At 37.3% G+C, this 26235-nt stretch overlaps 2 protein-coding genes across 3 annotated transcripts; one reads left to right on the top strand and one right to left on the bottom strand.

Moving 5' to 3' along the window:
* The first annotated feature begins 4878 nt into the window (after nt 1–4878).
* On the top strand, nt 4879–10044 carry LOC103037734 (sodium/bile acid cotransporter). Of its 2 annotated transcripts, none has more exons than XM_022672570.2 (5): nt 4879–5273; nt 6656–6860; nt 7635–7813; nt 8327–8529; nt 9463–10044. In XM_022672570.2, exons 1-5 carry the CDS (start codon nt 4879–4881, stop codon nt 9513–9515), a joined length of 1035 nt encoding a protein of 344 aa, XP_022528291.1. In that variant the 3' UTR covers nt 9516–10044. The 2 variants fall into 2 exon arrangements, with proteins under 2 accessions (XP_022528291.1, XP_022528290.1); XM_022672569.2 differs by having other exon boundaries at nt 9460–10044.
* A 797-nt stretch (nt 10045–10841) lies between these two features.
* On the bottom strand, nt 10842–25760 carry LOC103038790 (sushi domain-containing protein 6). The gene is made up of 9 exons (XM_022672571.2): nt 25670–25760; nt 22717–22863; nt 21280–21471; nt 19381–19593; nt 18337–18528; nt 18052–18246; nt 17307–17445; nt 15934–16307; nt 10842–14986 (listed from the first exon to the last, which is right to left on the bottom strand). Exons 2-9 carry the CDS (start codon nt 22832–22834, stop codon nt 14961–14963), a joined length of 1449 nt encoding a protein of 482 aa, XP_022528292.2. The 5' UTR covers nt 22835–22863; nt 25670–25760; the 3' UTR covers nt 10842–14960.
* Nucleotides 25761–26235: the final 475 nt, after the last annotated feature.

The following is a 26235-nucleotide window of genomic DNA, read 5'->3' as shown; positions in this document are numbered from 1 at the left end:
CAATCCTAAATTGTTTCTCATTATAAAAAAGCATGTAGTGCATCTGTGTACGCAGAATTACTTTGATATCACAGTGTACTTTTAAGACATGATGGTTTGTGTGGGACTAAAATAGGCGATTTTCAGTTTTTTTGAAAAATTATCAAAATACAGCTCTGAAAAAAATAAGAGAGCACTTAAAAATGATGAGTTTCTTTGATTTTTACCAAATTGAAATCCTCTGGAATATAATCAAGAGGAAGATGGATGATCACAAGCCATCAAACCACCAAACTGAACTGCTTGAATACATTTTTGCACCAGGAGTAAAGCAGCATAAAGTTATCCAAAAGCAGTGTGTAAGACTGGTGGAGGAGAACATGATGCCAAGATGCATGAAGAAAAAAACTGTGATTAAAAACCAACCAGGGCTATTCCACCAAATATTGATTATTTCTGAACTCTTAAAACTTTATGAATATGAACTTGTTATTTTCTTTGCATTATTTGAGGTCTGAAAGCTCTGCATCTTTTTCTGCAAATAAATGCTCTAAATGACAATATTTCTCTTTGGAATTTGGGAGAACTGTTCATTTTACTCAAACATAAACATATAAATAGCAAAATCAGAGAAACTGATTCAGAAACTGAACCAGAGCTGTATATGATGGGTTGCCCAGTTGGGAACCAGAATATTCTGTCCACAGTTTTCTTGTTGACCTCTTATATAATTGTGAGTTATGGGCCTCATCAGGATCAGAGATTCAGATGGAGGGTCAGCAGGGGTTAATCATGGGGCCCATCTGGTTTGTACACTACACATGAGGCCTAGATGGGATTCATAAAGGTTTAAGGTGAGTTTAAAGTGATTTTAGGGTATAATGGGTCTCATTTGTGAAGCTCATGTGGGTCATACTCATACTCACATGCGCTGTACCTGTCCCACTGTACCTGGAGCCCACCTGGTTCAAGCTCCTCCCATATGAGCCTCAGGTTTCCATGTGATCCAGTGATCCAGTGCTCAGAAGGACAGCTGGATGCATGCAGAGGGGGTGTTGATTCAGATGCATGTTGCGCAGAAGGAGGCTTCACTGCATGTGACTGTAAAACACCATGTGATGAGGATTTTAGAGCCGAGAGCCAAAAGGGGTTAAGCTTAAAAAAATCTGGATGAGAAAAGAGGGGCAGAAAATGTGTTTGTGCTGAAAAGAAAGAGGGGAGAGAGGAGGGGAGGGGGGAGTGATTGGGAAAGAGAGAGAGAGAGAGAGAAAGAGAGAGAGAGAGAGGGATGGTGGTGGGGGGTTGTTGTTGGAAACGTAGACAGAGAAAAAGTTGAGTTTGGTTGAGTCGTTTCAGAAAAGCTTCACAGCTACAGCTTGAATTCTGCACAAAAATGAAGGTAAGAAATACATAAAAAATATATATTTTACACTATTTATTATAGATCAACTAATCTTATATTTTGATTATATTTTATGTTGCTTTTATTAACTAATACCTTTCTAGCAAAACTGGTTATGCCTCTTTTTTCACAAATTTGACTTATTTCACTTTGAATATCTGAGGAATTTGCATAACTCATTTACTGTGCAATATATAATATAAGGCACTTGCTGTACTGTATGTGCGAGGTCAACATACAACTGCCATACGATAAAAAGACTAAAAAAGCTATTTGCCTGTATTTTAATTTTCTTAAAAAACTAATTCAAATTTTGGGAAATTAATTTTATATACTCTTAAAGCTAAAATTCAACAGAGGATTTTTTTGACCAATACCTATTTTTGATCCATAACGAACATTTTTGTAAAAGATAAGTGAGTGAACTTTAAATTGGCTAAACTGGATTCATAGACTTTAAACCCCCAACTGCACATTTCTTACACAAGGTGTGTAAGGAAATATTGATATATTGAAGTTTTGCAATATTCTATTGATTTTTCTCCATTGATTTTAAGATTGGTGGTTCATTTTGTGTTATGTTCCTATTATGTTCCTGATTGCATTAAAAAAACGTAACTTTTCTTTTATTCCGATTGTATAAATATGTTTGTTTTTCCCAAATTCATACAATTTATTTAATTTAAACAATCTCAATATTTTAATTGCTTACAAATTAAAGAAGTAAAGCCGAACAATATAATAATATTTCATTTACAGAACACTCATATTTATTCCGATTGTATAAATATAAGTGTTTTTTTAATACAATGAGTTTTCCCAAAATTTAAACAATTGAATTAATTTAAACCTATTTAACCAAAAAAAATTTAATATTTTGCTTACTTTCAAATCTGGACAATATTTTGATATTTTATCATATTGAAAGTATGCTTTAATTAGAATATCAAGAATATCATCAATGTTTTTTTATACAATGAGTTTGTAAAATATAAAAAAATATTTAATTTAAACCTATTTAACTTAAAAAAAGCTGGACAATATATTATTATTTTATTGTATCGTAAGTATGCTTTAATACGAATATCAAAAATATCATCATTTTTATACAATGAGTTTTTTACAAAATGTAAACAATTCATTTATTTTAAACCTATTTATTAAAAGAATTGCAATATTTTTCCTTGCTTACATTTAAAGCTGGACAATATACTGATATTTTATCTTATTAAAAATCCTTTAATAAGATTATCGAGGAAATCATCAGCGTTTATGTTTTTTTATACAATGAGAATTCCCAAAATGTAAACAATTTATTTAATTTAAACGTATTTAATTAAAAAAGAATTGCATTATTTTGTCTTTAATATGAATATTGAGGATATCGTCAATGCTTGAAGAACACAGAAACAACTGTACTTTTCTTAAAAAGAAGTATTTCTGTGGTTTTGATTATAATATGATTTAGAACACTTTTTAATCATGTTTTTTATTTTTTTTACTTTGTAGAGATGGATTATAAAACAAAAAGGTCAATCTAAAGTATAAAATATTACACACAGGCTTCTAATACAATGGAAATTAAAAAAAACTATTAAATTTTAGTAGAATGTTAGAGTTTTCTTTTGTGTGCATTACAGACAAAAAAACAGCACTTCCTTAACTTTTTTTCTCATCACTGGAGATAATTCAGATCTAAAATTGTTAATATCTGATGATATTGCACATTTCAAAAGTGGCTAAATCGCTCAAACAGATGACTATTTTTTATTATTAATATTATGTAATATTACTACTTACGTTTTTTTTTAGTTTCCCATTATTTAAAGATATTGCTGCTTGTTTTATTTTATTTCTGTGGTATAAAAAAGAACAAGTCAGGAAGATCTGAATAAAGCTTTTTAGTATCCAGGGAACCAGCACTACACTTTAAAGATGTTTGGAATGGTGTTGGTACAATAAATTACACAATAGAGACATTAGAGAGGTGACAGAGGTGACTATAGTGCACTGAACACTAAGTGTGCCAGAAAGAGCCAACCAATGCTCATGCCCTTACCTCTCCTGACCAAAGATTTGTTTGTCTTCTGGCCTGAATTCCTTCTAACAGGGAGGCTGCCTGGCTTTCATGGAATTTTTAAGCCTCCTTTTGCGTTTCTGCAGCAGCTGAAAGTCACACGCTTATTTAAAGACTCTTTGGGCCAGCAGGCCTTCAGCTGGGTTACAAAAAAGCCATTATGCTGAGCCTGGACTACACTTAAACATATTTAAATACAGAAAGTCTTATTACAATAAATCACATTGAGTTAAACAAATCATTTACAAAATGAGATCTCAGATTTTTTTTTGCTCAGATCAGATTTGTGTATCTTGTCGGTTCACATTCAGTGTAAATGTAAGTGATCTGTATCTGTGTGTAATGTGAACACAGAATCTGTTCCTGAATCGTCTCACATGCTGCACATTGATACCTGTATAAACGTCTCCTTCTTCACCAACAACAAAACCCTCATATTAGAGAGATGAGAGACTCGTAGCTTTATAAAGGGTTATAGATGAGTTAGCAGCTCATATGTGGAGCATCTTTTGCTGGAGTGGAGAAACAGTAAACCGCTGCTCTGAAGTTCATGCTCAGGTCCAGGAGGTGAAAAGAGGACAGGTGGTTTGCTTTTGCTGTTTTTTTTTTGCTGCTATAGCTGCACCAAGAGATGCAGTGTGGGTACGAGAGAGAAGCGCATAGCACTAATGCTAATGCTAATGCTAATGGGATACGTATCCTTTGTAGGACTACTTATGAAAGTGACTTAAATCAGATTTTTTGCTCAATGTGGATCAGATCAGTTTTTTTTTCACAGCTGTGTGAACGTTCACACTGCTGTGAAAAAAATCTGATCTGATTTAAGTCACTTTCTTATGTGGTTCTAAATCGGATACATATCCAATCCATGGACATGTGACATGAATTTTAATGGTCAAATCTGAATTCATGTGTCTTTTAGCTTTTACGCATTAGCATTAGCGCTACGTGCTTCTTCTCTCTCGTACCCACACTGCATCTCTTGGTGCTGCTGTGCAGCTATAGCTGCAAAAAACAGCAAAAGCAAACCGCCTGTCCTTTTTTCACCTCCTCCTAATTGTTTTCTCACCTTCTTTCATGTATCTTTACTGATGTTTTGTGATGGTTTGTGAATTTGTATTCCAGGGCATGATGAAAGAAGGTTAACAGCTTTAGAGTAAAGGAAGGAGGAGGAACGCAGACAAAGAGGTCAGAAATCTGTGACAAATTTCACAATACACTATCTCATGCTGCTTTGATTAGGTAACTGGGGAGAAAATGCCATAAAATTATCAAAAGAAAATCCCAAATTATTGTTAACTAAGTAGTAAACTAGTTCCTGTCTCTTATGACTCCATTGATTTATGGCATATCAGTGTACAAACACATTTTTATTTCTTTTATAATTTAACACTAAAGGTCGGCCACTTCAAATGCAATCATGAACATCACAGAAGTTTACCAAAGAGAAGTCAGCTATGGCACCACCATCTCAGAAAACACCACCACCAGCACAGGAGGGTTCCAGTCGCCCTTCTCTCCAGCCATGGACAAGGCCATCAACGGCCTCACCATCATCATCCTCTTCATCACCATGATCTCCCTCGGCTGCACCATGGAGATCGCCAAAATCAAGGCCCACGTCCTCAGGCCTAAAGGGGTCGGAATCGCTCTGGTGTCTCAGTTTGGCATCATGCCTCTCACCGCCTTCAGTCTGGCCAAGGTCTTCCAGCTGGGAGCCATTGAGGCCGTCACCGTGCTGATCTGCGGATGCTGCCCTGGGGGGAACCTCTCCAATATATTTGCCTTGGCTCTGCAAGGGGACATGAACTTAAGGTAATCTTCACCTTGAAAACACACCTATATATGTTTTTATAGGAAGCCTAACTGAGAAACAGAAGGTTTTGCCCAAAGGTTCCATGGTTCCATGTTGGCCCCATGTATATTTAGGCCCAAAATAGAAAAATAGTACAGTGATGCATTCTTTATGTTTTGGGATTTGCTAGTCACCACACTGGATTTAAAATTAAACAAACAAGATGCAACTAAAGTGCAGACTTTCAGGTTTAATTCAAGGGGTTAAACAAAAATATCCTATGAAACGTTTAGAACCTGCAACCATTTTTCTACAAAGCCTCCAATTGTACAGTTTAACTTTACTATAAATAAAATGCTTGTTTGAAGTGACTCAAATCAGACTTTTTTTTTCATGACTGTGTGTACATGCCAAATCCGATGTTTTCTAATCAGATTTGAATTACTTTCATATGAAGGCTTAAAACGTGCAAAAACAGCAAAAGCAAACCGCCTGTCCTTTTTTTACCTCCTGGACCTGAGCATGAACTTCAGAGCAGCTGTTTACTCTCCACTCCAACAAAAGATGCCCCACATATGAGCTGCTAACTCATCCATTTCCCTTTATAAAGCTACGAGTCTCTCCTCTCTCTAATATGAGGCATGGCAAAAAAGATAAACAGTGCTACAAAAAGGGTCAATAACGAGGAAGGTAAAACAATAGAATGAGTCATAGAAGAGCTAGAAAAACTGGATTTAGTACTACGCAACAAACTGAGGGGTATATATACTAGGGAGGACAGGTGGAGCCAGTTAGTAACTTGGAGAGCGGGAACTCAGTATAGTCATGTGATCAGTGGAGTCAGGTATGTCTGGTGTGGGTGCATGCTGGGAAGTTGAGTCTTTAGAGAAACAGTTCAGAGTCTTCAGCAGGCAGACTAACAGCATCAGGACTAACAGCTGTTTTGAGATGCAAAATGAGGAAAAACTTGCAATTTTGCACCTTAGCCCTTTCTCATAATTCTTAGAATTCACCTATGTGAATGTAGGTCAAGGGTCAATGAGCTTATCGAACTAATTTTGTGTTCCAATAATTAGTGCTAAAGGTTTTTAAATTAATAAAATGCCCCAAAAAAGCCCAAATTTATGCACTTGCCAAATCTTAATTTTAAATAATTATTGCACACTTTCTGTAAATCCTATAAACTTAATTTCACTTATCAAATATCACTGTGTTCATCTGATATATGATATATTTAACTGAAATTGCTGATCTGAACAACCAATGATTTATGAAGGAAAATCATAAAAATTAATATTATCAGGGGTGCCCAAACTTTTTCATTCTACTGTAACTATTATATCTGAAATATAAAAAAATGTGATTTTGAAACTCTCTCTTTCTCTCTCTTTTTCTTCTTCAGCATTGTGATGACCACATGCTCCACGGTCACGGCTCTGGGCGCGATGCCCTTTCTCCTCTTTCTGTACTGCCAGGGCTTCTCTGGGCTGGAGAACGCCGTTCCCTATGCTGGGATCATTATTGCGCTCATCATGACTTTAGTACCATGTGCTATAGGCATCGCCATCAACCACTGGGCACCACGATACTCACCATTGATAATTAAGGTATAAATCTGGGAGAAGAACTAAATTTTGTATAAAGTTCTTGTTAAAAATTAAGATAACCACCCTATTACCATAGTTTAATGTTTTCTGGCTATTTTCTTCATAACAAGCAAAAACATTTGCTAGTTCCACCTTAAATGGTCTGGCAGAGAATGGACAATAATAATTAATTGCTGCTCCATCTCCCCATTAAACCCTAAAGTTAAATAGTTAATCAGCAGTTAATCAGCGCTCCACTGCTATAGTTACTAGTGCATCTCAAAAAATTAGAATATCGTTGAAAAGCTACTTTATTTCAGTAATTCAGTTCAAAAGGTGAAACTCATATTATATAGATTAAACACGGGCTGATTTATTTTATTGTTGATAATTATGGCTTCTGGCCAGTGAAAACCCAAAAATCAGTGTTTCAGAAAATTAGAATATTATATATTAAGAGAGCTCTTCAGTTTCTGAATCAGTTTCTCTGATCTTTCAGACCTCAAATAAGGCAAAGAAAACAAGTTCATATTCATAAGGTTTTAAGAGTTCAGAAATAATCAATATTTGGTGGAATAATCCTGGTGGTTTTCAATCACAGTTTTTAATCATGCATCTTGGCATCATGTTCTCCTCCTCCACCAGTCTTACACACTGCTTTTGGATAACTTTATGCTGCTTTACTCCTGGTGCAAAAATTCAAGCAGTTCAGTTTGTTGGTTTGATGGCTTGTGATCATCCATCTTCTACCAGGATTGAACTGATTGAAGCTTATGTGGCCTTTATCTTTAACAGGTTGGAATTAGCATCTTGCTAATAGCCTCTGCGGCGATTGGTGTGATGGCCGGCATCACAATTGGTGGAACGGTGTGGGTGGTACTCTCTCCAAAGCTCATGGCAGTGGCTTCTCTCATGCCTCTCATTGGCTACCTGCTCGGGTACATCCTGTCAACTGTCTTCAAACAGAACGGCCAGTGAGTTCTGAGCATGACTTTATAGCAAATATGAACATTATTCTACTTTCTAAAATTAAAGAAATACTCATAACAAGTGGTTTATTATTATTTTTTAATTTAAAGTTTTTAGCTCCATTCACCCCATTCGTAGAGGACTCAGTCGCGAGCTCCCTCTAGAGTTAAACACCCATTTACTGATAAAACAGGGGGACAGAAAGTGGTCAGACTCTCTATAAGCGTTTTGCTCTGGTAATGCAGGAGATGTGTTTTAGATCCGTGGTTCTCTCTTAATCTGTAATTCCAATGGCTGTATGTAGCCGCTGCTCCTGACTCCCAGTCGACGAGTCAGATATCTAGCATCAGGCAAGCGTTTTTTAGTAGTTTACACTACGCGACTGTGTTTTTATCAGTTTTTATCAGCGATCAATGAAAAACTGGACTAGTGTAGTAAGAATTTGCCAAAAGTGGCTTCCCGCTTTTATTTTTAGCAAAAGAATGTCAAAAAATTCCATTATCTATGTCTGTGTACAGGTGCAAGAGGACCATTGCAGTGGAGACCGGCTGTCAAAACATCCAGCTGTGCTCCACCATTCTGAAAGTGGCTTTTCGTCCCGAGGACATTGGACCCCTGTATCTCTTTCCACTAATTTACATAATATTTCAGGGTGGTGAGGCTCTGCTCTTCATCATCATCTTCAGATGGTACCAAAGGTGTAAACCCACAACCGAAGAAGGTGCGTTAAAAGAGATTTTCTTTGATTTTACCAATTGAAAAAACTCTGGAATATAATCAAGAGGAAGATGGATGATCACAAACCATCAAACCACCAAACTGAACTGCTTGAATTTTTGCACCAGGAGTAAAGCAGCATAAAGTTATCCAAAAGCAGTGTGTAAGACTGGTGGAGGAGGAGAACATGATGCCAAGCTGCATGAAAAATGTGATTAAAAAACAGGGTTATTCCACCAAATATATATTTATTATATGAACTTGTTTTCTTTGCATTATTTGAGGTCTGAAAGCTCTGCATCTTTTTTGTTATTTCAGTCATTTCTCATTTTCTGAAAATAAATGCTCTTAATAACAATATTTTTATTTGGAATTTGGGAGAAATGTTGTCCGTAGTTTATAAAACAAAACAAATTTACTAAACATAAACCTATAAATAGCAAAAACAGATAAACTGATTCAGAAACCAAAGTGCTCTCTTCATTGTATATCTCTCAACAGCTGATTAATTGATAATCATAAATAATAAACATTTCAGTTTAGATTGCTGAGTGGTCCAGCCTTAGTAGATGGCAATCTTTCCTCTCATCACTCCTAGGGTGATGTGGATCAGAACAATGCTGCGTCTGTGAGCTGATGTATCAGAACCAAGTCGCTGTGTTGCTTTCCTCCGAGCGTTAGCGCTGTGATGCTACTCAGTAATGCTACAGCATCAGCAGCAGCTCAAAAAGAGGCGGAGGATATACAGATGAAAAAAGGGACTTTTTTATTTATTCTTTTATTTATTCTTATTATAGTGTCCCCTTTAAATGCATATTGACACGATGTGTAGAGAACCAGTGTTAGATTTGCTTTAGCTATTTTAGCCATTTTATTAAATCAGGTTAACATCATATTCCAGGGGTTATAATGTGTGTTTTTCTGTCATTTCCAGCAGAGAAAAGCATTTACCTGGCTGTTGACAAACTGGAAGAGGCTAAAGTTCCCTAACCAGAGACTTGATCTGCACAGTCCAATCAGCTGGAAGGATTACGCTTCTGACCAATAAATCTGACCAAAAACAAGAGAAACAAAGCAATGATTAACAGACGTCAAAATATGCACTAAATGTGTGAGACAAATGTGTAATCGACTTTTTGTAATGAACTCTGTGCTGACTAAAGAGTTTTATACATTTCCCCATTCCTTCTGAACACAGGGCATTCCACACCTTTTCTTTAATCTTTCCAAAAAAAAAGTGGAATATTGCTGGAATACTGAAATGTGATATTTAAGGACAAAGATATTTTGTATATAACAATGTAAGCTCTAGAGGTGCAAATCAGCTGTACAGATTAATTTTTTATCATTTCATCTGTATGTGTCTTAAAACAATAGTTTGAAGAGAAAAAAGCAAAGTAGTATTATTTAATTAATACATTAATTGATTAATTGATTAATTCATTTTAAACCACTTATTGTAGATAAACCTTATTTAAACTTTTAACTTATAATTAAAAACTACCATACTTAAATACCATCCATGTAATGTCCCACTTCCTAGTACTATTCTGTTTTCAATCTGGATTGCAACATGATTTTTGATTTTTTTTTCCCATACAATCCCTTTTAAAAGTTCTATAACAGTGAGGCCAATCCTTTGATATTAAAAGATGATTATGATACAAGAACAACAACATTTTCTTTTAATTCCAGGTATTTATATCGAAATCTGACCAACAGTTCACAAGATATCACTGTTTATCTGAACCCACTCATTTGTCTTGTAATGAAAAGTACTGGAGTATGTACAGCACCTGTCAGGTGTGTTTTGTTGCCCAGGTGTGTCCTGATAAATTTATGATTCAAACAATAAATAGCACTGAAATATTTGGGTTTTAATGCATAAAAAACAAGCAAATGTGAAGCTGAAAGAAAATGGAAAATCAATCAGAGCCATTAGAGCACAAATATTGGCCCATATCCAGAACAACCATTTGATAGGTCCTAAAGAAGAAGAAAGTCGTCACTGGTGTACTAAGTAACAGATGTTGTTACTTAGTTGTAAGCTAAAAAGAAAGACTATAGGAACTGTTTGATTGCAGTGATTGCCTCAAAAGGTTGTGCAGAAGGCCTGTTTCATGTGTTTAAAGAAAATGTCTGATTTTCTTTTGTTTATTTTAATAGAATTTGATTTATTAGATTCAAGTTATTTCTGTGACCATTGAAGGTTTTTCTTTCATTAACCGAGGGGTACCAACAATTTTGTCCATGTGTGTATTGTCGATTGAATGTGAATGTGTACAAAGCACTGAAAAGAACACCACAAAGCCAAAGTTACGTTTACACAAGTAAAACAATATTTAATCAGAAATCATCACAACTTATTTACAACGCAGATATAAATTAAATCTTTATACAAACACAAAGTACTACTCCTCGCAATTTACTCCACTCTGTTCCGAAAGGAAAACAGATATCAGTCAGTCAGTCATACAGTACAAGACATCACTTTTTTGGTATTAAATAAATTCATTTACATTAAGTTATGATTCGACTCCTGCAAAAGTATCAGCAGAGAGAGCGTTTAACATGTTCCTCCCTGCATATGAGTACAATAGAGCTTTACAATGCTAATCAATAGCACGTCATATACAAAGCCCAGGGGGTTTTTCAGTCAGTATACTGAATAAAATTCTCAAAAGCACAGTCAAATGCGAATATAAAATATGAAAAAAGCCTGTTTTATCATCCAATCAAGCACACTCAGCACACGCACACCAGCTGTAATGCTGTGAGGAGAGTAAACATTTGTTTAATGTTATTTAATTCTCTGTGGGAACGCAGTCAAACTGCTCAATGCCTTCACTTATAGACCACTGAGACACCACACACACAGTCTGTGGCCCGACTCATCTTCTTTTAAAAGGTATAGAAAAAAGAAAAGAAATGTTTTTGGGCACCCAAATAGTTTTGCAGGCTCGTAAAAAGGTATATCTTCAAAATGGTAAATTTATAGTAGAAGGAAAAAGGAAATACCTTCCTAATTATATCAAATATAAAAAAGAGCCAAATATAGAGACAATACAGCTCTGGAAAACATAGGAGACCACTAAAAAAACCTCTGGAATATAATCAAGAGGAAGATGGATGATCACAAACCATCAAACCACCAAACTGAACTGCTTAAATGTTTTTTTTTGCACCAGGAGTAAAGCAGCATAAAGTTATCCAAAAGCAGTGTGTAAGACTGGTGGAGGAGAACATGATGCCAAGATGCATGAAAAAAAAAAACTGTGATTAAAAACCAGGGTTATTCCACCAAATATTGATTATTTCTGAACTCTTAAAACTTTATGAATATGAACTTGTTGTTTTCTTTGCATTATTTGAGGTCTGAAAGTTCTGCACCTTTTTTGTTATTTCAGCTATTTCTCATTTTCTGCAAATAAATGCTCTAAATGAGAATATTTTTTTTTTTAAGTTCACTTTACTCAAACATAAACCCATAAATTGAAACTGATTGAGAAACTGAAGTGATCTTATCATTTTTTCCAGAGCTGTATATACAACATATAAAAATTTGAGTTGCTACTGTGTAAAGTTTTTAAGGAATGAATACAGTGTCATGGTTTCAAGATCAGTTTAAACCAAACTTTTATCAAGTTTGGCCCAACTTTCACCCATAATCTATATGTTTTAAAAGGCCTAAATGTATTTTTAGCTGTATGTTTTAGTAAATGTAAATTAAGCCAATCTTTTCTGCAGAAAGCTTGAAGTAAAAGTCCTGCAACATGATCAGGTCATCAGTATCCACATCATGTTTCAAACAATTAACTTCAATAATTATGAATAACCTTAGTCTTAATTTGGACAGAGAATTTTAGGAGGGGAGATTTAATATTTTTAACAACTTAAAACTAACTTTATGTGCAAGAGAAGGTGAACACTGGGATAAAAAAAGATAATAAATACATTTAAAGGTCTCATTCCATCATTTTTTTAATCATATTAAAATGTATAGTTGTGTCTCTAGTATGAATGAATGCCATGTAAGTCATTTTCTTTTTTTTTTTTTTTAGAAAAAAAAGTTATCAGGTGTTTCTATTTAGCCCTGCTTTAAATCACTGGATTAGTGGTCTCTGAAGAAAGACAGGATTTGGCTCTTGCTCATGAATATTCATACATGCAAACATACAGTATCGCCTCTGATTGGCTAACAGCACTGCTGCAAAAAATGCCTACCTGCCTTTTCCCCCACAGTCAATTTTACAGCTTTAAAACTCAAAGGACAAAATGTTTTCAGAGATACAGCCTTAGTTATAGCGGAAGAAAATCTTTAAAACAACTGTAGAAGAAATTCTTAGCCAAGCAGCTAGCCCTGCTTATTGTCGAGCGTCAATATTAATATTATTCAGCAATAAACTGAAGAAAGACACTTAAAAAAGTATGCACATCACTTTTTTTAAAAACGATTAAGCTAAAAAGGAGCAAAGGGATGTTTATAACTCGGTGAATCTTTAAATTAAGCAGAATGTATTTCTGTTTGAATCAAGAAATACAAGGTGGTGGCTAGTGTGGGCTGAGATCCACCAATGGTGGACACATACATCTTAACTGTGAACATTTTGAAGTAGATTTTAGTCATTTAGTTTAAAAAGAAGAAGAAAAAGAAGAACACTATGTGATGAACCGTGAAACCATGACACTGTAACAACCCTCAACCTCTCAAACCATTTTAAAATTAAGAAAGATTGGTCAATAATTACTTGTATTTTTACTTATATAGTCAGGAAATATATTTAAAATAATGCATGATAACTTTTAAACCTGTCCAGCAGCCAATTCTCCATCAAAGATCAAAATACAAGATTTTTACTCTTTTAACTAATATGTCTGACAGTGGCAAATGAACGCAGATGGAAAAGGATGAGGGTAAAAATAGCCCTTATCACGGTGTTTTCCGGGGTGTATACACCAAAACATTTTTTTTTTTTTTTTTTTTAACATGCCACTAATTTGCTACAGGTGGGATGGACGCATTCAATCAAGTCTTTAAAAAATTAGGAACAAAGAAAACCTCTCAGTGCACAAGTGTTCCATGCATCATTCACAATGTCGAGTGGTGCCCTGCTTGTGTACATAAAGGTGGGGTGGAGTTCAGTGGGGTAGGTAGGTGGGGATTAGTGGGGTAGGTAGATGGGGTGTAGTGGGGTAGGCAGAGTTCAGCGGGGTAAGTGGGGTTTAATGGCATAGGTTGGTCTGGGTTTAGTTAAGTAGGTGGGGTTCAGTGAGGTAGGTAGGTGGGATTCAGTGGGGTTTAGTGGGGTATGTAGGTGTGGTTTAGTTAAGTAGATTGGTTTAGTGGGACAGGTAAGTGGAGTTTATTGGGGTAAGTGGAGTTCATTGGAGTAGGTGGAGTTTAGTGGGGTATGTAGGTGGGGTTTAGTGAGAGGTCGGTGGTTTTTAGTGGGTAGATAGGTGGGGTTTTGTAGGATATGTAGGTGGGGTTTAGTGGGATAGGTAGAGTTCAGTAAAATGAGTGGGGTTTAGTAGGTTCGGTAGATGGAGTTCAGTGGGATAGGTGAGGTTTAGTAGGGCAGGTAGGCGGAGTTCAGTGGGATCAGTGGGGTTTAGAGAGGTATGTAGGTAGGCGGGGTTTAGTGGGATAGGTGGGTGTGGTTTTAGTTACGTAGGTGGAGTTCAGTGGGGTGGGTAAGTGGGGTTTAGTGGGAAAAATAGGTAGGGTTTTTATAGGGTATGTAGGTGGAGTTTAGTGGGATAGATAAGTGGAATTTAGCGAGATAGATAGGTTGGGTTTAGTGGAGTATTTGGGTGGGGTTTTAGTTAAGTAGGTGGAGTTCAGTAGGGTAGGAAAGTGGAGTTTTAGTGGGATAGATAGGTGTGGTTTAGTGGGTTAAATAGGTGGGTTTTTATAGGGTATGTAGGTGGAGTTTAGTGGGATAGATAGGTGGGGTTTAGTGGGGTATTTGGGTGGGTGTGGCATTGCTTCACTGTGATCACTGTGGGGTTTTTGATCCATTAGGAAACACAGATCACAGAATTTGTTCAATAATAAAATATTATTATTATTAATATCTGAAGGCTTTATGTTGTTTTGTGTCTCTCTGTACAGTGCTGTGTCTCTCTGCTACGTCTCCATCACACACACCTCAGGGGTGCAGAGGGACCGTCTGAACTGTAGGGGATACGTATGTACGTGTGTGTGTGTGTGTGTGTATAAAGAGCTGGGAGATCTTGACTGGTCTGTATCATGGTACCAGTTGGGCGTGGGGGGGCGGGTCTAGTTGAATATCACCTGAGATGGGCGGGGCTGAGTCTGGTACAGGTGCAGCACAGAAGGGGATCACAGCGCTCAGGCCTGCAGGGCTGCAGCCTCCGTGGCCCCGGAGTTCTGGCTGAGCTTCAGCCTGGAGGATCAGGGTCCACAGACTCTCAGGATTCCTTCAGTAGGGGAATGTCTGCAGGGAAGAGTGTGGACATATCAGTTATTTTTTGTGTGGCTTAGGGTTAGTTCATTTTTACTTTACAGCCTTTTACATGTTTCATACTAATAAAGAGAGAGAGAGAATGCTACATCATAAATACCGTATTTTTCACAATTTAATGTGCTAGTAAATCACCTCAGAGCTCCTTATAATCCTTCTAATCCGGTGCTCCTTATGTATGAATTCTATCAGTCAGGTATTAAGGAGCAGTAAAGTCAATCCACTGAAGTACAGAGTTATACAGGAGATTCAGTTCAGTTCTCCAGCACAGATACTGGAACAGTATTAGCATTAGCCTCTAACCGCACTTGCTCTTTCACTGTTCAGAGGTGAGTATTTACGGCCTGTAGCCTGCTGCTAAGCCTGGCTAGCACTGCTAGAGCAACATTAGCATTACGGTAAATAAACAGAAGCGCCTTATTCACTCTAGTGTCACATAATGTGCCTTATAATCCAGCGTGCACCTTATAGTGTGAAAAACCTGATATATACTATACTAGATAAAAATTCTATTACTATATATTGATCACTATTAGGTTTTTAGGTATCACTATTAGGGAATTAAGTTTTGATTTAAACTACAATTATGCAGTCTTAGTCTCAATAAAATTAGTTTGTTTGTTTGTTTGTTTGTGTTTTGTGACATACCAGCAACATATTGGCTATTTTACGGCATCAACAATGTTCGTGACTCATCACAGACTTAAATGAGTTTCTTCATATGAAGGACTTCCAGAAAATTAAGTATTTAAGCTAGTGGATTTTTTTTAACAGTTTGTTCATATTTGTAACCCTATAAAAAAGTTATTTCTGGTGGCTACAAGTTCAGGGCAGTCTACTAAGATGTGTTTCAATAAAATGAGAGTGGAAGAGGGGGAGAGAGAGAGAGAGAGTCTATAAAATGTATGCTGCTTTCTCACCATCCGCCGTGTCCTGCTCTGGGCTGTGTAGAGACAGCATACTGTTCTGCTGACTGGTCTCCGGGTTATGGTGCTGCAGCGCTGCGGATGCTGCCATTGCCCCCTGCACAGTGTCCAGAGACCAGGAGGAGGAGGAGGAGGAGGAAGAGGAGGGAGGCCGATGCACCACTGCGATCTCTGCCAGCTGAGCGTGTGAGGAGGAGGAGGAGTCCTCTGCAGGAGGCTGATCTAAAGACTCCAGCTGTGGGTTCAGGTGAGTTCTGGGCACAGCAGGACCTCCAGCTCCAGAAACAGCCTCCTCGTATGATGGCAGCGTCACCTGAACGCCCTCCACCATGATGGTCACGGGCTGCCCTGAGCCTCCCTGATCTCGCCTACAGTAGAGGAGAGGGAGAGAGTTCACAGAATTTACAAATGTGTTAAAAAAAAAAAACCTTTTTAATGACTGTAGAGAAGCACTGCTATTAGAATAGGAACCTCTGCAGCAGATAAGTATTTTGCCAGTCAGGTATTTAGAAGCAGTAAAGTCATTAGCATTAGCCGCTAACCATGCTAAGCGCTAGCTCTTTCGCCATTCAGAGGCAAGTATACTGGATTGTAGTCTACGTGTTTACCATATTAAAACAAGCTTAGTGGGATAAACCAATAGCTAATAATATCGCCATTGCTTACTGGAACACTCGAAGTGTGTGAAGCTAGAGGTTAGCCACTAATGCTTATGCTGCTGCACCTAGCCTTAGTGAAAATCTGGATACCTAAGCTTTACTCACCCAAATAAACAGTTTCCAGGAGAGAAATCTGTGTAGAATAACATACAGCGCTCGCTTGATTTAAAAAAAAAATAAATAAATAAATAATAATAATAATAATAATAAATATACATATATATATATATATATATATATATATATATATATATATATATATATATATATATATATATATATATATATATATATATATATATTTCAGTTTTGTTTGCTTAGCTTTACTAGTTACTAGTTACCCCACCACCACCACCCAGCGGTGAGACCTGCTTAATTAGAAGGAAAACATGGCGACACCCCTGTTCCTTACAAGTTTTGCATAACGCACCGTATAATCCAGTGTGTCTTATGTATGAAAATAGACCAGAAAATAGACGTTTATTGATAGTGTGCCTTATAATGTGGTATGTTGCAACATATTCTGTGCACTTTTAATAGCTTGGCATTTATTTTCACATTAAAATATCTGGCTGCAGCTTCAGCTTAAAAAAGATTTTGTGTAAATTTAAATTTTCAATTTCTTTAATGACTGACTCCCTATTCCAAACTTTTAGTTTAGTAAGGAATAAAAATCTGAAATGAGACGATGACTGAGTTGACACTTACCTTCCATGATGGAAAGACTTCAGTTTGGGCTGCAGTAAAACAAACAGGACCACCAGCAGTAGGACCAGAGCCACAGAGCTGGCAGTGGATGCCACGATGGACAGTGTGTTCATGCCCAGCACAGGAGATGCGTTCTTTTCTGTTTAGAGAAAAAGAGTTATAGGGTCACAACAATTATCATGATTTTTGCACCAGATTATAAGGCGTACTGTCAATGAACACCTGTTTTCTGGTTTATTTCCATACTATAAGGTGTACCGGATTCTGCCGCACATTATGAGACAATAGTAAGGAACAGGGGAGTGTCCATGTTCCCTTCTAATTCAGCAGGTCTCGCCGCTGGGTGGTTATGGGTGGTAACTAAATAAAGTAAAGCTAAGTTAAGTCAACAAAATTGTAATTCTTAAAAAGAGAAAAACATTTTCTTTTAAAGTCAAATGAGCGCTGGATGTTAATCTACACAGATTTCTCTTCTTTATTTGAGTAAAGCGCTTTTGTTTATTTCCAGTAAGCTTAGATTTCCAGATTTCCACTAAGGCTGGGTGCAGCAGCATTAGCATTAGCAGCTAACCACTAGTTAATGTCGCCCAACAGCGCAACACCCTGCTAAACTGAAACTCCTGTATAACTATGTACTTCAGTGAAGTATTTTCACTGCTCCTTAATACCTGACTGATAGAATTCATACATAAGGAGCACCGGATTATAAAGCGGCTAGGAAAGAATAGGAGAGAGTTTAATTCACCCTGGCTGAGAACACAGCTGATCTGCACTGCGCTGTCCCACTCTCCATTCTGACAGGTGAGGTATTTGTAGTCCCCTTTCAGTGTGTATCCCTCATCACAGAAGTACTCCACCACAGTTCCGTGAGTCAGGTGATGACAGGGAGACGGGTGGCAGTTATAACCTCCGTTCTCCGGCTCAAACGGAGGACCACACACTGCAAAACACAGAACAAACAGGTATTTTTATATATTTAAGCTCAAAATTTCCCAATAAATAGGAATAAACAGAATATCCTCTTCCTCACATGTATTGTGTAAACAGCGTGGGGGTCCTGAAGTCCAGAGACCCTCCCTGGTGCAGATGACGATGCTGGGACCATCCACAGTGTATCCTGAATCACAGCTGTACTGGAGCACAGTGCCCACAGGAAATGAGCCTCTGTTGGTTTCGGTCACATTCACTTGGCCGTGCTGGATGGAGAACTGCCTCACACAACCTGGAGAAAGAAAAGAGACACGTAAGGTAAGAAGGTAAAACCTTCTCTTTTAAGAAAAAGAATAATAATTTCAACACGCCAAGAAATTATCAATCAAATCGTACATCATACCCTGCACCACCACCAGAGGGGGCAGTTACACCACGACCACAGTTTCCCCACACTAGAACATATTATGTAAGAGTGGGCGATGTATTACAATTATATTTTTAGGCAAAATCATGTACAAATATTAAGTTTAATGAAGTTTCTTTGAGTCCTCTCCCCTACATCCTTCAGCCCATTACTCAGAAACGAATCACCAAACTAAGTCCACCATTACTTATTTGCAAAAAGCAGAAAGAAGGAAACTTCCAGAATATGGAGAACAAAAAATGACATAAGTATATATAAATAAATCCACATATAAATGAATACATAAATAAATACACTCATAGATAATTGTATAGACAAATAAATGAATTAACAATGGCTCCCCCATGAGATGCAACACCACAACATCCACCCATACCCCCCACCCTGACCACCAGGTGCCCGGAGGGACGGAATGAAGGTCCAGACACATAATCGTAGCCATTATCTAATGATTTTAAGAGCCATGCGCCAAAAAAATTCCTTTTATTTGGTTTTTAAAGGGTAATGGATGGTTTTAATGCAGCTTAGCGATGATAAGGAGGTCAGCATTGACCTAGCCTAGCCCTGTTAGCTGTAAGGATGCAAAGCAGCTGCCGTGACTCTGTTCACTCTCACTCACAAGATATAACCTCACAACTTACACAGTCCCCCGAGGTAACACTTCATGATGCATATAGAGAATATCACAACTTCTACTTCTACAGCACTTCTGCTCACCTTGAGTGGGCACACAGTTGACCTGCATGGAGTGGTCCCACTCTCCATTCTGACAGGTGAGGTATTTCTGGCCACCCTTCAGTGTGTAGCCCTCGTCACAGAAGTACTCCACCACTGTGCCCTGAGACAGGTGATGACATGGAGACGGGTGGCAGGTATAGCCTCCGTTCTCCGGCTCCAACGGAGGATTACACTGATCTACAGTGTACTGATCTGCAACAGGGAAGAAAAACAGCAGAGAGAAAATTAATAAACCATATACAGTAATAAAGAGGCAGAACTATGAATTTACAGTGGTAGAGAAAGCACAACGTACTGCCAATTAAATAGAGCTGCAAAAGCACAAAACACATCCATCAAAACGAGCTGTAAATACGTAAATGCACTGCAAATAGAGAAATGCTCTGCAAATATGGAAATGCGCTGCAAATACGTAAACTCCCTTCAAATACGGAACCCCCCTGCAAATATACAGAAATGCCCTGCAAATACGGAAATACGCTGCAAATACGAAAACATGCTGCAAATACGGAAACTCCCTTCAAGTACAGAACCCTCCTGCAAATATACGTAAATGCCCTGCAAAAAAGGAAACACGCTGCGCATACGGAAACAAGCTGCAAATACAGAAACGTGCTGCGAATAAGAAAACGTGCTGCAAATACATGGTACAGCCCTGCAAATACAAAAAATGCTGCGAATACGGAAACAAGCTGTAAATACATAAATGTGCTGCAAATACAGAAATGCCCTGCAAATAAGGAAACATGCTGCGAATAAGGAAACGTGCTGTGAATACGGAAACGTGCTGCGAATACGGAAACGTGCTGGGAATAGAGAAACGTGCTGGGAATAGAGAAACGTGCTGCGAATACGAAATTGTGCTGCGAATACGGAAACGTGCTGCAAACACGGAAATGTGCAGCGAATACAGAAACATGTTGCGAATACGGAAATGTGCTGCAAATTGAAAAACGTGCTGCGAATAGAGAAATGCCATGCTAAAACGGTAACGCGCTGCAAATACAGAAACGCATGTCTTCAATAACATCCTTTTTCAGCAATCCTTCTCTACATGGGAATTCACGCATCTTAGTTAGCAAGGGGTTTAACTTCAGGTAGCTGAATTCATTGATTAGAAGGGGTGTCCACTGTCCACACACATTTGAACATACAGTGCAGGTAAACAGCTCTGTTATTTGTGTCTATAGCAGGGGGTATTTATACATTTACACTAAGTGGTCAGGCTTAAAGGCTTACATAAGAACCTTTCAGGTTACTGAACATACTGGCTTTAGCAGCCTTATTACAACCCCTCAACAGTGCTGGGAAATAAAGCAGTAACAGACAAAACCAACAACTACAGCTTCAGTTATTTCTAAAACAAAAAAAAAAACAACTATGTTTATCTGCATTAGTCATATTTCCAGTTTAACTGATGATTATCTGACCTAAAGGAGTGGCTTGGTAAACAAAATAAGATATATACGTCATTTTCCACAGTGCTTCCTCTTATTGCACTCAAGACATTCTTAGTGTCATTTTCTTTTAAAAATAATAAGCAGCTTAACCCATTATGCAATTAATCATTTGATCAAAAGAGCTTCACTTGACGTGCATATTTAATATGTATTTATGTGCAGACATTTTACTTATATGCTTTCATAGATAGATAGATAGATAGATAGATAGATACTTTATTAATCCCCACAGGGGAAATTCATTTGTCCAGCAGCAACAACTATACAAAAAAAAAAAAAAAAAAAAAAAAAAAAAAAAAAAAAAAAAAAATTTGTTCATTAACAAATTACTTCATTAAAAAAAATTTGTTCATTAACAAATTACTTAAAATATTATTTAAAATGTTTTGCAAATACAGAAACGCACTGCAACACTCACAGCTATTGTGTAAACAGTGTGGGGTTCCTGAAGACCAGAGACCCTCTCTGGTGCAGATGACGATGCTGGGACCATCCACAGTGTATCCTGAATCACAGCTGTACTGGAGCACAGTGCCCACAGGAAATGAGCCTCTGTTGGTCTCGGTCACATTCACTCGGCCGTGCTGGATGGAGAACGGCCTCACACAACCTGGAGAAAGAAAGAGGCATCAGATACAGTCCTGAGATTAGAGAATACGGAAGGTATTTGAAGTTTGAGATCAGAGTTGTGGGCAGAGGTAGCACCATTGAAACCTTTGAAAAATAAGCCCAAGTGGGTGTGAGGTGGGATTATATAACAAAGATGAGTCATTTAATCTGTAAGATGTTTCATTTTTTTTCACAAAAAAATATTACCTACAAAACTTTGTTCGTTTACTTTCGGGAGCGTTTTCTCTTTTTCTTTGGTTTGGTTTCACACAGGCAAAAAAACCTAAACGCACCAAAATGCGCACCAACAATGCTCTGATTGGTCATAGCTGTCTTGCGCGGGAGCAAGAACTTAAATATAGCAAGAAGATTCTGTGTTCCAACGCATATATCTGCGCATTTTAAAGCTGTTTTAATACTGAACGCTGAAACGCTGCACTTTCACAGTGTTTTCAATAGTAGTAAACCTAGTCACGTGGCTGCGAGCAGTGAACGCTGCACAGACAGACAGAGCATGTAAACAGCATGGAGCAGCAGAGACAGCGTTTGTACATAGCTGTGGTTATTAGCTTTATCTGGCTAATATATCAGATTAAACTGCACTTTATCAGAAGCTTGGCTCAAATAAGAAGAGTAAATTTGATAGCTGGGTTGGATAAAGACCGGATCACGTTCTCAACACAAGCGAATCGCTCCAGAGTTTGTTTGGGACCAGACCGAGACCACCTACAATATCTGGTCTCAGTTCTGTTGTTTTGATCCACACCTGAGTTTGATTACTGTTTTCACACCTGTTCAATCAAACTGCACTAAGGGTACAAAACCGGACCGAATAGTGCTAGTGTGAAAACACCCTAAGACTTGTGAGTGGGTAATTTCAGCTTTAAATGAACTTAAATAGATTACTAGTCTTGTTCCAAACTAAAAGCCATTACAAACAGTATTTTAATTCAATTTAGTCCAGGTTTAGTCTAAATCTGTATCTGAGAAACAGGTGAAATGGTAGGAACGCTAATACAGAGGTGCTGCTGTAAAATGTTGCTGTGATATGCACCAATCAGCCATTAGATTAGCACTACTGAGGGGTAAAAATGACATCTGTCAAGGTGTGGGGTATGCATATTAAGCAGCAAGTTAACAAGTTAAGGATTTTAAGTGCGCCTCACAGTGCGAGAAATATGGTCAATCAATCAATAGTATATCTGCATTTCAGCACAGAACACAAATGTGGTTGTAGGAAACTTACTTGATGCCTGTGAAGAAGACAGGAGACTCAGGAAGAGCAACAGAGACCAAGACAGAGTGGGAAGTGGCGATAAGGAGACCCGGAGCAATGGAGACCTCTCATTAGTTCCTTCTGACATCTTACCCCTCACGACAGGCCTCCTGTCTCCTGTAAATCATATTCAATCCATGACATTTAGCTAATTAACTCTGAAGCACAGCAGGAGCACAACTACTAATGCAATAAAGATCAGTACCTACTCTGTGAGAATACTCTGTGAGAAAGGTTACATTAGAATGGTCTGAAGCAGTAAATCCATTATGTACTTTAGGTGTAGTAGTTGTTTTGTGTATTTGCACATTACTGAAGTAAATTAACTTAATTTTAGGTGACTTTTTATTTTTTACTCCAGTGCATTATGCGGAATCTCAAAAATTGTGGTTGGTGTGGCTTAGTGGATAACACCACTTCCTGCCAACGAACTGCCACATCATGTGGAAGACTGGGGTTCAATTCCTGGCCATGGGTGACTGAATGCTGCACTACACTAATAAGAGTCCTTTAACAGGACTCCTAACACTGCATTGGTCCACCTTTGTAAAAGAAATAACCTTGTAAGTCGCTCTGAATATGAGACCGTAAGCTAAATGCCTTAATTACAAAATAAAACAAAATGGTTTATGTGGGCAAGCATGTTCACCGATCCAGGTACAGTGCACTTTTGAAATCTTGAAACATCTGTGAAATTCAATATAATATAATATACAGATATTTTTTTTTGCAACAGCTGGAAATCATGCATTTCCACTGAATTAATTTTAAATATGTTCCTCTATCCTACCTATTTGTTTGTGCTCTTCAGTCAATTTATCATGACTTAAATTTTAAGATGGCAGCACCCAGATAGCTACCTCATTGTACAGTGGGTATAAACAGTGTTTTTATTGAACCATCTGTGCACTTTTAAAGATCCCAGTGCCTCATTTTATATTTCAGGGTTCTAAGAATTCTACCAGTGAAGTGTGGAGCAACTTTGAGCTTGTTAATGGTGTAAAAATAGTGATTTCTTTGAATGGACAATGCTATGCCCCTACATGGTTAAGAACCTAGACAGCTAATAGGTTGAAAACTCCCACTCCGGGTTGGCTGATTAAAGCACTTACGCAAAAATCTAAATTTCACGATAACGTCATTAGTTTCAGTGCAGTTAATATTCCCACACCTGCTGACCGCCTGTCTGACTCACTGTGAAACTTCCTTGTTTTATTTCCCCAATTCAGCGCAATGTGACCTAAAGCTTATATTAACCTCTTCACACATATGTGACGCTTACAATATTGTACTTTAACCACAATTTAGGTCATTTTATAATGGGTTAAGAATCACAATCCACAAGAGGATAAAGCTTAGAAATGTACGAAATACTGACACTAATGTATTCTTAGATGAACATTCCTGTAATTTATTATAGAGAGCAACATAAACTTTTCTACACCCAATATGAAGTTAAGATCTATTTAAATGAAAATATTATATTAAATACATTACATGGACTTGTACAAAAAGATGTAAAAAGAAGGGTCATGTCTATATGTTAAAGCCTGGCCTAGGTGTAATAGTTTTAAGACAAAATATTAACTACTGAGCTTTTATTTAAATTACAAATGTTAAAATACCACTTTTTCCAAGACTGATTTTAGAGGACACCTCTGTATGTACACCTAGTAGCTAAGTAAAAGTATTAGCTAAAATTATTTTATCTTCTGCATTAATAACCAATAAAAAAAATTACTATCATAAAAAGAGCCACAACCATCCTCTATTACTATAAGGAAAAACTATTTAATGGAAAATGTTATAATAGAACGACTGTCCTAGAATTTATTTAGCCAAAAATATAAATTATACTATGAAATGTGGAACAAGGCACTAGAATAGCTAGGTAAGAATGCTTAGGTGTTTACAGTATTGAACCTACACAGAAAAGGATATAACACCAATTAAACCACCTTAAAACTGTGTCTCTAACATCTTTAAAGTGTTTGTCAGCTTTAGGCTGATATATCATATTTCTAAAAATATATTTTGTATATGAATAACATGTTAAACTGTGCAAATTCTTGATTTCTTCCCCAACAAAAGAATAACGTTAGTACAGACAATAGCTAACGAGCCGGTGTCCTGTCGAGTTGTGCTACCTTGCCAAATCGTGCAACCCAAGTGTGTACAACGTACAAAAAAAGCACACTTTAAGAAATATGCTTCCAACAGGATTAGCATTTTGCTAATGTTAACTAACTGTATGTAAAAAAATGATAAAGTAGTAAAAAATAATGAGACATGATTAGTGATTAGATTTGTTTTTCGTATTTTGTATTTTTAAAGCTTATTATTGCTATTTGCTATTTACACGTTTGTATCACTCAGACAAAAAATAACAGTGAGTTGACGTTTATAAGAAAAATCATAAATCATAAAAACGTGAAAAATTACTAAAAAATGTGGGTCCGCGCAGGCACTGGTGGAAAGAATCATATAATCGACGGGAGGCACAATCTGACAGAACACCGGCTAGCTAATCTAACGATAACGTTAAGCCAGTGTTTAGTAAAACCAAAAAATAGATAGATAAACAGTTAGATAACCAAATGTATCTGTAATTCTATGCTCATCCCCTTTTAACTATCTAGTTATTTAGTCAGATTTTAATTATTTTAGATCGTTTTTGAGATTTGTAGGCTAACGCTAGCTGAGGTGAAGAATTTGACAGCTAGCAGCTCGTTAGCTTCTAGGCTAACCCCAGCCAGCTAACTAACAGGCTTCCAGTAACGTTAGCCTGCTAGCTAACGCTAGATGTCAACTAAATTACCAGTGCTGCTCCCATATAAAACAGATATATCTACCCGCCGCGGAAACCCCGGGTTAAATTCAGCTGTTTAAAGCTGTTTTAAAGCTGTTTTACGGATAAACTGACCTTTCTTCGGGATGGGAAGCTAGCGAGCTAGCTCTGCCTCCGCCACAGCTGTCAGACCCACCGCTCTCAGAACAGATGACCTGTCCGTCCGCCCACGCCCCCCCCTTCTCTCACTGCGCTCCATTAACAACAGAGATATAAAACACCCCGCCATAATAAAAGTCCTAACACACCTGAACCCATACTGTCTCAGGTAATTACGGCCTCACATTTATTACAGGGCAAGCATGTAATTTAGCCATATTCAAAATATATAACGCTAAAAATCCAAGCAGTTCAGCTTGGTTTGATGGCTTGTGATCATCTATCTTTCTCTTGATTATATTCCTGAGGTTTTCAATTTGGTAAAATTAAAGAAACTCATAATTGTAATGTGGTCTCTTATTATTGTTTTCTTTCTTTCTTTTTTTATTTTTTACAAGAGCTAGAAAATAAAGCCATGGTCATTGTGCAACAAGCCAGAGTGACTATTTAATTATGAAAGCAAAACTGTTTTTATTATCATTTACAGTGAACTTCAATTGGGTCTAACGAAACAGAAAAACAATACTTTATAAGACAATAAC

This window comes from Astyanax mexicanus, chromosome 14 (genome assembly GCF_023375975.1).
Source record: "Astyanax mexicanus isolate ESR-SI-001 chromosome 14, AstMex3_surface, whole genome shotgun sequence".
Classification (NCBI taxonomy): Eukaryota; Metazoa; Chordata; class Actinopteri; order Characiformes; family Acestrorhamphidae; genus Astyanax; species Astyanax mexicanus.
This window is presented reverse-complemented; position numbering and strand designations above follow the sequence as displayed.